The sequence below is a fragment of the Eptatretus burgeri genome, chromosome 6, assembly GCF_056783735.1.
Source record: "Eptatretus burgeri isolate ZD-2024b chromosome 6, Ebu_testis_v1, whole genome shotgun sequence".
NCBI classification, from domain to species: domain Eukaryota; kingdom Metazoa; phylum Chordata; class Myxini; order Myxiniformes; family Myxinidae; genus Eptatretus; species Eptatretus burgeri.
Genome location: NC_140966.1, coordinates 81,528,388 through 81,545,858, shown reverse-complemented (window position 1 = coordinate 81,545,858; position 17,471 = coordinate 81,528,388). Strand labels below are relative to the sequence as shown.

The following is a 17,471-nucleotide window of genomic DNA, read 5'->3' as shown; positions in this document are numbered from 1 at the left end:
GAGAGAGAGAGAGAGAGAGAGAGAGAGAGAGAGAGAGAGAGAGAGAGAGAGAGAGAGAGAGAGAGAGAGAGAGAGAGAGAGAGAGAGAGAGAGAGAGAGAGAGAGAGAGAGAGAGAGAGAGAGAGAGAGAGAGAGAGAGAGAGAGAGAGAGAGAGAGAGAGAGAGAGAGAGAGAGAGAGAGAGAGAGAGAGAGAGGAGAGAGAGAGAGAGAGAGAGAGAGAGAGAGAGAGAGAGAGAGAGAGAGAGAGAGAGAGAGAGAGAGAGAGAGAGAGAGAGAGAGAGAGATAGAGATAGAGATAGAGATAGAGATAGAGATATTGAACAGTGGAGCAAAGATGTGTCGTCACAGTAGTTCAGTAATGTGTGCCTTCCATATGTTCTGTAACATCGACCCCTAATGCTTCAACCACCGGACTGATGTGGTCGACCTCTCACTTTTCTCCCAACTAAAGCCATGTCCATACAGAGTCCTCGATGCTGGGCTTCGAGATGAGTGTTATAAAGTGACGAGCTGTTATTGACTTCCTTCCCCCAGAATGCTAAAATGACACCATACGGAGCCCCGGTGGCAGTTGAGAAAGTCCTTAGAGAGTTCCTTTTTTTCCCTCCATTCTATCGAGAAACTCAGATAGACAAGCCGAAGGATACAACTATGTGTTTGTACTTCTCAGCACTCACAGGTAAGGGCCTACGTTGATTCATTTTCAATTTCTTAAAGTTTCTGTCCACTGTGACCTCATAGTTATCGTTATCCCCAGGTGTGCCAAAACAAGTGCAGAAAAGTTCTTCAGCAGAATGGGCAGTGATAGGACCAGAGGCCAAAGCTTGGGAGTTATGGTGGTGGTATAATGCATGGGATTGTCTACCTGGAATGGTAGTGGCAGCAGAAAGAGCAGCTGGCTTTAAATAATTGGAATTAGATAAGTTGTTAGAAATACTGGAGACAGATGGGTACAGGGATCTTGGCAGGACTCGAGGGTAGTTTGAGTATGGAAGGGTGATGGCATATCGGTGTTGTGATTGTGATGTCTGTGAGAAGGTCTTATCAAAGGGTGAATGTGTGGACTTCCACATCAAAATTCCTTGTTATTGCTTATTTGGCTTCCTGTTTGTGTAATCCCTTCGTGAGGAGGGTGGGAGAGGTCAGTTGGTACTACGTTCCCCTTTGATCCTGGCTTTGACCTTGTGGGAATCAAATGCATAAAAAAAAAAAAAACCGTTCTGATGCAATGCTGACACAGTAGGCGCTGCATGTCGGGGCACGCCATCCTTCGGATGGGGACATAAAGCCGGCTGTTCATTCTGCATCTACGTTCATATGGTCGTTAAAATTCGCTGCCTGTTCGGCGCATGCAGATTGAGAATTTCGTTTGAAGTAAGAATGTGGAAGAAAAGTAAATTAATCTTCGTTAATGGTCACCTTGTGGGGTCGACTGGAGAAAGTTCTGGGCTGGTCTTTGACAAACCAGACGTCTGATTAAGTATGACAGACTTTCGACGAAGTAAGTTGGAGCAGAAACTTGTAATTTGTGGCTCCTCTTAGCGAAGGACACCGTGGGATCTTTAATGTCCATCAACTAATGCCGGCAGACAGGACACCCAGTTTAACGTCCATCCAAGGGATGGGACACACATTGATGAATGACCCTCCCTGAGAAACCCTAGGACGACCGTTTATAGCTGGGTCGGGATTTCAACCCAGGAAAGACAGCTTTCGAAGCCAGCGTGCTTACCTCTAACCCATCCTGCCAGCCCAGTGAAGGAATACCTGAGGTTAATGGGAATACAGGTGGTACCCTTAAATGGGATGAAGTGTGCAAAGCGAAAGCGGTCCATTTCTATTGCCATCATGGAGCAAACAAACATGGATGTCACCGAAAATCGAAAATTGACATTTAACAGTTCTTGAGCCTACATCGAGGTTCCAAACCCCGTTCTACATCAGCTTCCAATCCAAATACTGGCCTTGTGACCACCAAGGACCAGCGGACGAGCATGTACTTTATCCTTGCTCTGGTGCACATGCTCCGGCGCGTATTCCGGGCCAAGCTCTCATAAACTCAGGAGGGATTTCAGTAATTTTTAGAAACCACACTTTTTCAGCAGCAGAAGGTTAAGTGTGTAGCATGGCAGAGCTATATGTAAGTGGATATCAGATTCCAGTTCTGGTGTCCAATAAACAGGTCATTACTAATCTTTGCATCGTCTGCCACATAGTCCATGTCCTGTTTGCCAATCTGTCCTCACTCATAACCCTGATGTTGGCTTATAGTGGGGCAACTTAGCATAACAATTGTGCATTTTGTGAGGAAAGCACCAAATTTGGCACACTAGTAGCCTATCATATTATAAACAGATTTGGATATTGGGCCATCTCAAAATTTTTGATGGCAGTGGAAAATGGCTGCCATAGCCATCAGCAGCTGAATTTGAGATGGCCCGATATCCAAATCTGTTCATAATATGTTAGGCTACTAGTGTGCCAAATTTGGTGCTTTCCTCACGAAATGCACAATTGTTATGCTATATTTAGCTAAGTTTCCCCACTATTAATGGTTAAAGTGGCTGGCTTAAGATATTATGGTCTTGAGTTTGAGCCCCTGTTTTTTTAACCGTTGAAGTAACACCAGGTGAGTTGACTCAGCTTGTCATTTTATGAGGTCGGAAAGATGAGTACCAGCTTCTGGTAATAGGGGCACTGCATCAGTGGCACAGCTGTGCATAAATAAATAAAAAATGATGCAACCAGCAGCTACAGGCTGCATATGAAACAACTCCTCACTCAAATAAAAGTACACCCCCAAACCCGGGAGTTTCAGTGATGGAGTTGTGGGAGCGCAGCATCCTGGAGGAAGTACAAAAAGAGCTTAAAATTAATTAATACAGTGCATGCCAAACCAATTAATTATGGCAACTTTTTATTTGTCAGAGAATATAGATCCCCATCAGAGAGTGGAAAAACATTCCATCAAACGTCTTGTGTGCTGTACTTCAGTAAACCTACTCTAAATATTTTAAAACTGTTTATTGCAACAGATATACAAGTTCATAATACCTGACACAATCATTCTAAACAGGTATGAGAGCAAATATTAGCACAAGAATGAAGAACCAGTCTTGCTGGTGAAGGATAGTGTCGGTCTACATCAGCAGACAGGTAGAACATTGGATGGAATCAACAGGACATTGATCGAGGGATGCAAACCTCAGTGTTAAGCAAAGAGAAGTTGAGGTTTTGAGTGTTATTATTTCTTCGTACTATCCTGACAAAGTGGTGGCTGCAATGGGCATGGCATGCCCACCACATGGAAGATGGGTGCATTCCCAATGGTATTCAATCGTGAGCTTTTAGATGTTGCAGTCCTAGTAGGGGCATCCAAAATTGTGATTCAAGAATGTGCTGAAAAGATATCCTCAGCAATTTGACATTGACAATGCTTACATCCATATTGACTCTTGCCTGTAATGCCGTGACTCAGTTTCCTGGTCAGGACGAAGTACCTTCCATTACACCCGGTCAGCACTTTGAGGGGTTGGTTAATCGACCGGACACACACAAACACACACACACACACACACACACACAACATGATTCTGAAACCACAAGTCGCATACGACGTCAGTACAATGTTAAACATCACCCACAAGCATCCTCAGCTGTCAAAGCCTAAGAACCATGTGAACAAATTCATCGATAACATACCAAACTGATATGACAACTGTACGATTGGCTGAATACGTGAAAAGTTCAACAAACCACCAAATCCAATTTGAAAGCAAACACCAAGACAACAAACAAGGAAAAGTATGCCTAACCCACCTCGCAAAATATTTCCAAGGACAGGTGTGAATGGAAGATGTATATGTATGTATAATGGCTAGTGTATATATGTATATATTGTTATGGGCAGTGGGATGGGTAAGAAGACCATCAGGGGGGGAAGCTATCTCGGTTTGCCACCAGACTCCTCGGAATTGCAGGCCGTCGTACACAGATAATTCCGTGACACGGCGGGTCGCTAACCGACCGTGGATGCCAATAACTCAACCGCGTGACTTCGGGTCCTCCCGTCTATGGGTTAATCGGGTTACCTACTTACTCACGTGATTTAATTACCGGGGAACACATCCTCGGTACGCCTTGTCCGAAACGAATCACTTTACCGGACCGGATGCAGCCAAGCGACACTGCCAAGGACATACCGGTTAAAAGGAACGGATCGCCGGGTATAAAGTCCCGCCTTTAAAGTATAAAGCCAGGATTCGGACCATGCTGGATCAACGAACGAACAGACAAAAACGAGCTGGGAACATTTCTAATAATAATAATTTATTTACAAGCAGGTAAGGAACGTTATGTGTCACAGTGAATAGTAGTTTTATTGTTGTGTAATGCAGGGATAGAAAGAAGCATGAGGTGCAACAATTATACAAGCAACTTACAAAAGCAGACACAGAGCAGACTTAACCCGAAATAATAAACTTCTGCAATCTTAACTTATGAGGACAGGCGCCAGGAAAAAAAAATAAAAAAACACACACACACACAACGGGATGAAGAGGGGTTGATGAAGAGAAAAAGGAGAAGAGGAGATGAGGCTAACACTCTCTCAATACCTTGCGCGATTGGGCAATCGTGCCACCAATATGTTTTGGGGGGATGCTCTACTGGGCGATACCTCCCTGACAGCTGGCACGCCGTCTCTTGCTTTGTGGAACTTTGTGCAGCTTGCGTCGGTCCAGAGAATGGGACATGACCGTCGGGTGTGAAGGGAGGGACTTGGGTGGAGAAGGGGGTGGAGAAGACTTGGGTGGAGAACAGGACCAGGTGGGTGGGTGGAGTCAGCGATGTGTGGGTCGAGAAGGGCAGAGAAGTGGAGGCGGAGTTGCAGGTGGTGACGGCAGAAGGGCAAAAGCAGAAGGTAGAATCAAGAGCGAGTGGGCGAAGACAGGCGGGTGAAGAAAGCGGAGTTAGCAGATGGGTGGAGAGATCAATTCCAGGCCGGAAGGAGAATGGGACGAGCCGACAAGAGTGACGGCCAAGACACCGGAACTGGAACTGGAACTGGAACTGGAACTGAAAATGAAACTACGGACGGACTCGCCACCCGTACTTTATAGACCCTGGGGTGCAGGGTGTGGGCATTACCCGGAAGCGATGTATCGTCACCCGAATCGGCCACTCTGATTGGGCCCAGATGACTGCATGGCCTGACCATGATGTCTGGAAGTGGATCCACTCCACTTCCGGCAAGATAACTCCAAGCTGAGGAATCATCTTGCTCCGAGCCCCATTATATGAATCGCTCCACACCGAACTCCGCGACATGAATTGCATTGCACCTATCTCCCAGAGCATGCCCCGGCGACTGCCCGAGGGTCGCGTCGGCTCCACGTGCCCGCCCCGGCACCCCCCATTAGCACTGATCAATGCCTGCTCCGCGATGCGCCACGTGGCCTGGGCGATCTGAACTGCACAGCACGCTCCTGCCTGATCGCGGCTTCACCAGGCGGAGATGCGAGGAGACGTCCGCTGCCTGTGGAGAACACCCGTGGCCACAAGCGAGGACCGACGGTAAAGTATTAGAGTAAACCCATGCACAGACGGTAAGATGTGTGTTACTCGTGCCCTGTTCTGTACAATAACAAGGTGTCACGAGTTAAGCACAGGTCCACCTTTGAGCACGTTCCATACAGTACCTGCGGATCTGCCATGGCCCACGTGGTCAGCGCTCGCATTCGCACGATTCAACTCTCGTGTACGCGGGGCCAACCCCGATCTGTGTCAGGAAATGAGGGGAACGATTGGATATAATAATTAGATGGAGGTTTAGAATGAAAAAGAATATAGATGGAAGTATCAGATGGAGAAATGGAGGGAAAAGAGGATGCTGATATAATTAAATCCAGAAATGGGTTGAAAAGAACGCGCCACCCGTATCTTGCACACTTGTGTCCTGTACAACGTGGTGTGGTTGTTGTTTTTCTATTATCGGCCTCTGACGATGTAGTTATTGGCACCAAGCTGCCAGCCACGCTCTTGCTGATATTGGGTCATTTGCTTCTGTGTTGTGAAAAACAACATCCGTGCAGCTTCTTTAAGAGATATTTGTTCGTACGCCTTTTCAATGCAACCAGCAATCTCATCCCAGATCATTGGAAACGTCAGACGATCATCTCGAGCTTGTGGCAGAGGTTCTTTCGAGGGCATCGCCGTATCCTCACAGCTGCGCTGTCGATGCTCGTGTGGTGTTGTTTCAGCTTTCTATTCCCCTCCCCAAACCGCAGCACGTGCTGCACGTGTTGGCCTCTGTGAGGACGCATACGTTGAGGGTGTGGCTGCAGTTTTTACAGGCTGCTGAAAGATTGCAGTGTCTGCTTTGATTTATTTCAGAAAGAAGAGGAAAAGAGTAGGAATGAAGATCGAGATATAATCAGACCTCACTATGAGATCCACACAACGCACTGTCTCGTTGTCCCGGTAAACAAAGGGAAGGGACTGTCTGAACATATATTAATGGAATAACTGTGGGGAGCGCGCCCTCGGCAAAGCACCAATGTTATTTTGATTAGATTTTAATTCGGGCGGCCGAGCGTTTTAACCGCTGGTGCATGCTGACTATTTTTGGTCAAATCTGTGGTAATTACCTCCCAGTCTATATCAGCTCAACCAATAGCAGGAAAGGACAAACACAGACAGGTTGGAAATCGACAAATGATTAAATAATAATAAAATAAATAAATAAATAAGAAGAACTTTTTATTTTCTGAGGTAAAAGAATGAATTATTTCAAAGCAATCAAAATTAATAATTAGTCAGGCAAAATCAATCAAAATGCCAGGAAAGAGACAGAGATCAGATACTTATCGGGTGTTGACTTACTTACAACTAAACATAGACAAGGGTACCCAGCAGATCATTTGGGGGGTGGGGGGGGGGAGAAGAGTCGTCTCGCTCACCAGAGAATAGTCGTCCGTGAAGTGAAAACGTCCTGAAATGTCTGCGCGCGTGTCACGTCCATCGCCAGCACCCAGCCTTGCCGTGCACCCTCTCGCGAACAGCCTTGAACACCAGTCGACATCTGGGAGGGCACCGAGATCATCTATCGCAATTTAGACCCTGGTGCTGAGACACGGGCAGCTCTTCACACTTCACAAAACTGGTGACGTCCAGTGACCCACACTGTCCGTCGGTGACCGACCCGTGCCTCACTCGTTATCGGCGCTGCTCACACCCACACGCGCACCACACGCTCACTTGCTCAAGCACTGGGAAGGACAAATTGTCTCGTTGGCACTGGTCAGACACCCACATGCACACCACACGCTCGCTTGCTCACTTCTTGCTTGCTTTCTTCCTCCCTTTTTGAGCGCTTACACCCGCTTCTTGTTCGCTTCTCGCGCTTAGTTCTCGGCTCGCTTGCCCGCTTCTTGCTCACTTCCCTCCTCCTTTTCCTCTCTGGCTTTCTTTCTCGTTCTCTTCTTCCTCCTCTTACTTCTCTCGCCTCAGAACGGACCTCCAATTCTCTTTTTATATGCGGCCCGTCTCGGCGAGCGTGGAGTCCCCCAAAAGCTCACCCCGCCCCACCTGTGCACGTTTACCATGACGACTTGTGCACTCTCAAAAAAGGTGGGTGTCGGTGCTCGTGAAAGAAATACATGCATAAACGTTGCTGAGGAAAAAATCTGGGCGCGCGTCCGAGCTCGCAAAAGAAATATGTGTAAATATGTCCGTCATAAAGAAAAAAAAAGCTTCGCATAAGAGAGGAGATCTATCCTTTACCCTTCCCAATGCATCACATTTGAAATCCCATTAGACATGGGGATGGGGCTAATCTGAATATGCATTTAAGGAAATAATTGTCTGAGGACCTGGATGTGTGGATGCATTCATCACACCGGATTCAGAAATCCGTAACAATATAAAATACTAATGTCTTAAGATTATATATAGAAGGATATATGTGTATATATATATATATATATATATATATATATATATATATATATATATATATATATATATATATATATATATATATATATATATATATATATATATATATATATATAGTTGTGGCCAGGGGTCTGGATGAGAAGATCACTCGTGGGGGAAGCTATCATGGCTTCCCACCAGACTCCCTAGAATCGCAGGCTGTCGCACACGGATAGCTCCGTGACACGGCGGGTCACGAACCGACTGTGAACGCCAATAACTCATCCATGTGACTTAGGATCCTCCGTCTAAATTGGTTACCTAATTATAATCACATGAACTAATTACCAGGGGACATACCCTCGGTATGCCTTGTCCAAACCGGGTCACCTTACCTTGTCAGATGCAACCGAGCGACACTACCCTGCCAAGGACGTACCGGCTAAAAGAAAGGATCATTGGGAATAAAGTCCTGGCTCGGTTAGGATATGGACCATGCTGGATCAATGAAAGAAACGACAAAAACGAGCTGGAAACATTTTGACACAATCATTTATTAACAAGTAGGTGAGGAAAAACATGTGGCACAATTGATAGAGTTTATTGTTGTGTGTAAGTAGAGATATAAAGAAAAGTGTGGTGCGACTTTCAAAAAGCAACTTACAAAAGCAGACACACAGCAGACTTATCCCAATATAATTCTACTGCAATCATAACTGAAGCGAGGACAGGCGCCATTACACACACACATACACACACACACACACACACACACACACACACACACACACACACACACACACACACGCACGCACGCACGCACGCACACACACACACACACACGCACGCACGCACACACACACACACACACCCCGGTGAAGAAGAGGTAATGAGCAAAAAGAAGAGCAGATGAGGTTAACGGTCTCGTAATACCTTGCATGATTGAACGACCACGCCACCCAGTACATTTTGGGGGATGCTCCGCTGGATTATTATCCCTCCTTGATAGTTGGCACATCATCTCATGCTTGGCTATGGTACCCGCAAATGTCTGCGCCGATCCAGAGAACTGGCGCGATCATCAGGCGTGAGGGAGGGACTTTGGGTGGGTCCAGCGATGAGGGGCAGGTGGAGTCGGAGTCAGGTGGGTGGGTGGAGCCAGCAACAAGTGTGTGAAGAAGAAGACGGGGTGAAGCAGGCGCATACAGAGACCGATCCAAAGCCAGCAAGGAATATAAGGATGACCACCACGACGACGCCGACTGTCTGACGACTCTGGACGGCTTTGTGATCCATCCTTTATAGACCCTGCAGGGTGGGGCGCCACCCCAAAGCGATGCATCGTCACCTGAATTTGGCGCTCCCATTAGGCCCCGGCCACCTCTCAGCCCCGCTGCTATGGCCGAAGCAGCCTTATTTTACATCCGGCGAGACATAGCGGGGCTGCGCAATCGTCTCGCTCCGGACACCGCAATATATATCGCCTTGCACTGAACTCCCGGGCCATGCCCCGGCGACTGGCCGAGGGCCGCGCTCACCCAGGATACACGCTCAGGCACCTCCAGTGGGCGGTGCTTGGCGCTGACCAATGCCCTTGCTTCATCAAGGCGGAGGTGCGGGAGGATGTCTGCCATCCGTGGAAGACATTGGTGGCCATGGTGGCGAGTGAAGAATCGACTGTAAGACGCCATTGTGAACTAGCGCGCACTCAAACAAATATGTGCGCCATGCGCGTCGCATACAATGTGATGATAAAATGGCATTGCAATCAGCACGCAGACCCGAATAAAGATGTGTGCTATTCGTGCCCCGTTCTGTGTGATGATAAATTATCACAGGGCTGCGCACAGGTCCACCATTGTGTAAGTGGTTATCTTTCACAGTGGTGATCTTCACAGGCGGTGGTGTGCGCGGTGCCGGCCCTGATCTGTGTCATGAATTGAAGGAAAGGATTGGATATAATTATTAGATACAGAAATGGGTTGAAAAGAACGTGATGCGTACGTCCTGAAGAGTGGGTGTAGGTTATCGCTGTGCTGCACGCGTCCTCTGCAGTCTGGTGGTGAAGGTTGTTTATTGTTTGCTTCTACTGTTGGCCTCCGTGAAGATGCATTCTCAGAGTGAAGGGCGTAGCCGCGGCCCCCACAGGCAGCCGTCTGGGTGCAGTGCCTGCTTGGATTTATTCCAGGAATAAGAGGAAAAGAGTAGGAATGAAGAGAGAGATATAATTAATCAGACCAAACTATGAGATCCACACAATGCACTTCGTCCCGTTTAACCCATTAGACATGAGGGAAAGGTCTAACTGTATGTATATTAATGAAATAACTGTCTGGGGACCACTGTATGATGGATGCCATTGCCTTGGAGGGATGCGGTTTCCAGAACCGCAACACTATATATGTTTGTATGTATATATATATATATATATATATATATATATATATATATATATATATATATATATATATATATATATATATACATACATATATATATATATATATATATATATATATATATATATACATACATATATATATATATATATATATATATATATATATATATACATATACATACATATATATATATATATATATATATATATATATATATATATATGTATATATTGAAAACAAAATATCAACATATATATACCGCCAACTGGGAAAATGCCAAAAGAGCAGAAAGGTAAATATAAATAAATAAATAATTAAAACAGTTGGACACACTGGGAATAGACAAAGAAGGCTCTTTGGAATGGCTAAGAAGCGGTCAGCTCAACTGGGATGAACAAATGCCCAAGACCAATGACACTATACCAATGGCTTTATTAAAATATCAGGACTGAGTCAATTGGCAAGTGTAGTTTCTGCAACAGAAAACAGAAAGCACAAGCCACCTCTCATTGGGGTGTAAAACTCATGCCAGAACAACTGTACACACAAAGGCACAACAAGGTATGTGGAGATTGCAGACCCTCGCCAGGACTTCTTTTGAGTGGTTTATTTTTAATAGGTTTTATGGAATATTCCAATATGGTTGCCAAACCATATGACCAATGACATCATATGTGTGAACCTTTTGTTCAACATGGATAGGCTGTCATATGTATAAAGTTTTGCCTCGATCTGTTCAGCCATTTCAGAAAAGAAGATTTTTGAAGGTTTCTTTTTTTTTAACAATATGGCTGCCGAATCATGTGACCGATGACATCATCAAAAAATTTTCTATGGACCATTTTATCCCAAGATGACCCTCAAAATTTTCATACTGATCAGATGTGGCATTCTACATATGCAATTATGATGTCATAACGAAGGCACCTGTGATGGCATTAAAAAAATCACTCATTCATCATAAGGGGAGTTGCTATGTGCCAAGTTTAAATTTTTTCCTTGTTGCAGTTTTCCTTGTTGCAGATACAGAGGTCCAATTTTTTTCTGTTTTTCCAACATGGCTGCCACACCACGTGACCTATGATGTCACAATTATCATTTAAACATTGTACACGAGTAGTCGCGCCAATGGTGAAAATTTCGTCTCAATCTGATGAGCGGTTGTGGAGAAAAACACAAATATTATTTGCGGACAAACAATCATACAAACAAGAATAAGACGTGGTGCAGAGCACGACACTTGCAAAATCCATAAAACAAATTTGACCTCAAAAATAATTGGTGGTTAAATTCAATGACCAAACATGCAACTCCTCTTCAAATTTGAAGTGAATCGGATGAAAATTGACAAGACATTGCATGGCTTGTAAGTAATCCTCCGGAGAAGTAATGCTATAGAACCAAGTAATGCTCCAGAGAAGTTCAAATAAAGGGACACCAAGTTTTTAAACAAATTAATCACACACATGCACATTATGTAACGTGTTTTCGTTTTCAAGGATCACAAAAAACTTGACTTACTGACGAGATGTCGGGCGCCTCTTTACAATTTTTTTTATTTTTTTATTTTCCAAAGTCCATTCTGTATTCCATACGGTATTCCATGTTTCAACCAATTTTCTTCTAGAATTAGAGCACCTGAAAAACTGATGTTTTTTTTTTCCAAAGTCCACTATGTCCCAATGCGGCTGCGGGTAACTTGGGAGTCTCAGCAAGTGTCCCTCTATTGATATTCAATTTTTTACGATCTCTCATCCAACAGTGCATAAGTTGTGAGCCCTCGCGTTTGATAATTGTACTACCGGAGTCAAACTTTATCTATGTCCAAGTTTTTGGGGTTTGCCTCGATGAGCAAAAATAGGGGCAATACCCCTGGGTGCTCACCTGGTCGAATAATGTTATTTAGAAGGAAGTCAATGTGGGATGGAATTAGCAAAGTGTACCAACAAACCAATATTATAGCAAATACATATTTTTGGAGGGCAAACCCATCCCCTTTTGAAACCCTGTTGGACCCTGATTTTTTTTTTTAATGTCATGAACAAACTTTGGTATATCATTGGTGATGAATGCTGTGGTCAAGTTTCATCAAAATTGTGTGTGTGGTTTTGGAGAAGAAAGCAAATACCTACTTTGGGGGGCGACCCCGCCCGCATAGGTATTTTCAGTCGCTGTGTTAAAGTTTCATACAGAGAAAGTGTTCCATTCAATGGGAGGTGCGTTCGCTTGATACGGAAACCCACTGGAATGCCTGACCAGACAGTAACAGTTCCCATACCTCAACCTTCAACTAAAACTATCACAGGCAGAATCATTCAGGGAAACACAACAACGGAGTCGACAAAATGGACGAGGTAGAAGTTTTGAGTGGTCTTCCCTTTTGTTTTGACATGGCTCAGGAACATGGGTCAGGTTCTGCACTCATGTGGGATACTCCAGGCACTGAGTCGATGCTCTTCGCGCCTGTGTCTGGTAGTGTGTCTGTGTTCATTGACTTGCAATCTGGCATCCACCTGCGGCCTGTGGCATTGACTCGCTCTCTCACTCCTCCTGACTCTCTTTGGGTCTCTCAAACTCCCCTGACCCTCAAACTCTCACCTTGACACATTGAGGATCCTGCATGCACTCCAATGGTGACAAATTTGCTCATGCATTTCCACCATGTCATTGGAAATGTTTTCCGCTCACACACGTGGAATGGCCATGTTTACGCAGAATGTATTGGGTCGAACAAGCGAACATGCCATGCTCACATAGAATGTGTGTGTGAGGTGAGAAATTACAAAGTGGAATGATGTCGAATGTTAATCACAGAGGGTAAAAGAGACAGACACTGGGATTTGTGTATGACAAGGAGCTTCTGAGACATCCCATCCAGGTCATTGCTAACTTGTGTTTCAAATGACTTCCACTCACATTAATTATGAGATAACTAAAATTAATAACTTATGCCTCATTGACCTTTTTTATAAGCAGGATCTAAGGCTCGTAGTAGAGCACACACACACACACACACACACACACACACACACACACACACACACACACACACACACACACACACACACACACACACACACACACACACACAACACAAGACTGATAGATGAGACAAGTCACAGTGTTGAGGCTTCTTTAGTAACTTGTATTGTCGTCTTGGAACAACTTTGTTAGAGTCACGTCCATGACTTCAATTATTTCCTTTACAAGATCGAGGCTCTGGAAGAGTGGGGTGCACAGGGCCTGGAAGGGCAATGACCTGACAGTGGGGCATAGGACATGACAATCAAGGAAATGCATGGACAGGAAAAGAGAAAGAGGATGGGAGGAAGCACAGTAACCTGCAAGCAAGAAGGTTGTGGTTGGGTAAAGTTAATAGGGGTAGAAAAGGTTGTGGATAAGGATGGGGATGAAATGCGAAGGCGGTGCACCGCCTTCTTGTGTTGAAGCCCACTTGGAGATTTGTGATCTATATATTGCATTTGTTCCTTATATGTCAAGGATGATTATTAATAATTTAATTCGGCATTTCATCTCTCTCACCTCTCCCCTTTCTTCCTTTTAGTTCTACTTGGTGTGTTCCAACATGCCTGGACTCAACCTTGTAACTCTACATCTCGTTGTGTGCATCAAGATGTTGTTTGTTGTGAGGGCAAAAATGAAAAAATCCAGAGCTGCATCGACATCGACACCAAGAAATTTACAATCTTATATCTCAAAGAATTAAATGATACAGAGTGGAAAAGAATACTGAGAGATACGAAAAAAATATGCTGGCTCTCCCTTTCAGGGAAGAGGATCACACAACTCGACCAAGATTTTTTACAAAGTACCACGGACCTTGAAGGTCTCGACCTGAGCAATAACCAGCTCTCTACTCTCCCTTTAAAGTTCCTCAGTTCTGCTAAAAATCTGAAGACCCTTAACCTCTCAAGGAATGAATTTCACAAGTTTCCCAAGTTCCTCCTAAACCTTCCTAACTCCTTGGAGAATTTGGATCTGAAATTCAACAAAATCAACTGCTCACTTCTGAATCATTGTGATAAAAACTACAGTAAAGCTTTGTCCGATGCATTGAATGATATTGGTTGTAAATGCACCAATCATGATAATGTGTTGATTTTTATAATTGTTACAGTAATTGTATTTATTGTATTACTTTTGGCGGGTGTTGCTCTGAGCATTTGTTGCCATTTCCGCATCTGCTGCTTTAATAGGCGGCAAAACTCTCTAGCCATACAAGTTGACAATTGTGCTGAATATGTCAACCCGACCGTCGTGCCTCAAGACAAGTACAGCCAACTTGAGTTCCAAAGTAAAATAATGTTTAGTGGAAGGCATAATGGCCAAAAGCATCTGCGTCGAGCAACTGAGCAAATTCCTGAGCCGGACATCTATGCGAACGTTGGAGCACAGAGGGAAGAAGCCTTCAGGCAAGACCAACCTCCAACAACGCAGCACGATGAACCGGTCTACATGAACGAAGCTTCTATTTGGCAATCAGATATGAATGGTGAATATGAAATTCAAAATGAGTAGTCAGTGAATTAGTAGACAATGCATGTTAACATGATGCTTGATTATACCTGCTATCTATTTTAGCCATACCTGGTTATGTAATGTGACCAAAAGGTAGGGGTTGAAAAACCATTCCGATGATTGCCAACCTGCAAGCTTTTTGATCAATGACAAGAATGGTTATCTGTAAATCTACTCCGGTTGCACATCGGCATTTATGTCTTGACAAGTAACAATTAAAGTTTTTTTTTTTTTAGTGTAATTTTGACATCGGATAACATGTTTATTATGTATTGCAAAATGGCAGAATTTTTAACCCCTCACCCCTCACCCCAATCCCTTAAAAATTCCATCACTCTTTTCCAATTTAGCTTCTCTCCTCCAAATCTTCCTTCCCATTCCATACAAAGGACATGATATCCACACCACCTCACCACTTTCCGCTCTCTTGCCTTAGCTCAACATGAAATTTCGTTAAATTATCACCCAAGCCTGGTGTTGGCTTAATGGTTAAAGTGGTTGGCTTAAGATCTTAATATCTCGACTTTGAGTTCATGTTGAGCCGTTAAATAACAGCAGGTGTGTCGACTCAGCTTACTGGAAACAGGGGGCAGTGCATCAGTGGCACAGCTGTACTCCCAGCAATGATGCAGCCACAGGTTGCACACAAAATAATAATATCACCACCCATCCAATTTCTTCATGTGTATATAATATATGGATGGCTCTTTCCCCAAAATTTGGATTGTATTGCAGGGTTATCGTTTTCTATTCAATGATGTGAGGAATAAGTGCTGCAACAAATAACTCAGAGCATTAACAACATTTTAACTCAACGATCACAAATTTTCTTCTGCCACATCTATGTTAGACCGCTGACTTGGTGATTTGCCTCCCTGGTATTCCAGGCACGTAATGAATGGTTTTGGTAACGATTTTGCAGGTTACCGACCGTGCTGTGTGAACCTATATGTGTTGGTCTTTTTGTATGGTGGTGGTTTTGTTGGACATTGCTTCGCAGTCTAAGGAAATAAACAAAAAAAACCTGAAAATTTTGAAAACGAATGAGACGTTTCAGGAAGAATATAACAAAGGCATCTATTGTTAAAATGAAAAAGAAAATTGGAGGAAAGAGGTCAGGGGAGAATTCCCCACTAACGTAAAAATTGATGAGCCGAATGATACCGTCGAGGAAACGAACTTGAGCAGCTCATAGAATAACTCAGAGGCCATGAGCTGTCTACTCTGGGTTTGATTCTCTAGCTGACCATAAATTGCCGAACTGGTGTTTTGCAGGCAGGGTATCGGAACAATGAGCGTGCTGTCCCTCAACTGAAGGTTCAGTTGGGGCGTCTGCTACTACCATTAGTTGATCCCGCAATCTTGTATAATCGTAGGCCACTGTGTACTGCTACCGTGGCCAAATTCCAAATATCTGCCCAGCACCTTATAGCGATGGCCCCAGGAGGTGTGCCAAAGGACATGACATTACATCCAAAACAACGACACACCCACAAAGTCAAAGAACATTTTAATGGAACATACGTATTACCAGTGGTAAATATCTATTATAATGACAGCAGCTGTAAGAACAACAAAGTTCCACAGATGTGTGATGATGGAATAACATATCGACTCAAAAGATCTCAGGTGCACATGATATATGCTGACATGATTGCCTACATGTGCGTGAATATGTTTGTCGTGTAGGAGCAGCATCTCACTCAGCAACCTCACTCCAAGACAGCTATCAGTGAGTGTGGTGCACCTCATGCCAAGGAATATCCAAGAAGATTAGACTAGCTTAATCGCAGTTAAAGGAAGGAATTTGTAGTTATTTTCGGGTGCCAGCGAGAACTTGGCCAACTTTTTGAGAGAGACCATCACAGAACCTTGACTTTGCAGGTTGAATATTGTGCAGTGAACTGAAAATGTCTTGCTGTAAGGTTGCTGTGGATTATTATTTTTGAATACACCATCTCGGCTAATGGAAGAGTGATGGAACGGGGAAGAAAGGCAATGTAGTGACAGTGAGGCCACAGTTGGACACAACAAGCAAGCCAATGACGAACATGAAAAAAAGGAGAAAGAAGACGAAACAGTAACCTGCAAGGAAGAGGGTTGTGATGTGGTGGTAAAGGGGATAGAAAGGATTGTGGGTAGGGATGACAAATGACATGAGAGGGTGGTGAACCGCTTCCTTAAAAGCCTGGAGGGCAGAGTGCAATTGAACTGTCTCAATACAAGAAGGTAGTTCCACAAACGGGAGAAAAGATGAACAGGAAAGTGGAGGTGGGTGGAAAGCATAGATTTTGGAAGTATAACCAGGGGGCATTGTGTAGGAGCTGTGGAGGGTCAGACGGCTGAGAGAGCAGAGGGAACTAGACTGGAGAAAAGGTGGTGTGGTGCAATGTGGGCACTCACTAATTCGGGAAATCCCTAGATTCCATGTGTAGGAATCCTAAGACTTCCCAAGAATGCTAATCCCATACCACCCCTGGTACAATATGTACAAAAAAAAAAAGAAATCTGAACTTCAGCAGGCCCCATAACTATTTATTGGCACAAAGCAAATAGTTCTAATGGTTGCGCAAAAGGAACACAATGAAAACTGA

At 44.3% G+C, this 17,471-nt stretch overlaps 1 protein-coding gene across 1 annotated transcript; it reads left to right on the top strand.

Moving 5' to 3' along the window:
- The first annotated feature begins 399 nt into the window (after positions 1–399).
- LOC147025167 (uncharacterized) lies at positions 400–15,908 on the top strand. The gene is made up of 2 exons (XM_085885846.1): positions 400–680; positions 13,904–15,908. Exons 1-2 carry the CDS (start codon positions 545–547, stop codon positions 14,875–14,877), a joined length of 1,110 nt encoding a protein of 369 aa, XP_085741972.1. The 5' UTR covers positions 400–544; the 3' UTR covers positions 14,878–15,908.
- Positions 15,909–17,471: the final 1,563 nt, after the last annotated feature.

Bases quoted from the DNA above. Each gene is read 5' to 3' on its own strand.
- LOC147025167 (XM_085885846.1), top strand. From the start codon at position 545: ATGACACCATACGGAGCCCCGGTGGCAGTTGAGAAAGTCCTTAGAGAG. The intron at 681-13,903 runs GTAAGGGCCTAC...TCTTCCTTTTAG, and splicing joins GTACTTCTCAGCACTCACAG to TTCTACTTGGTGTGTTCCAA.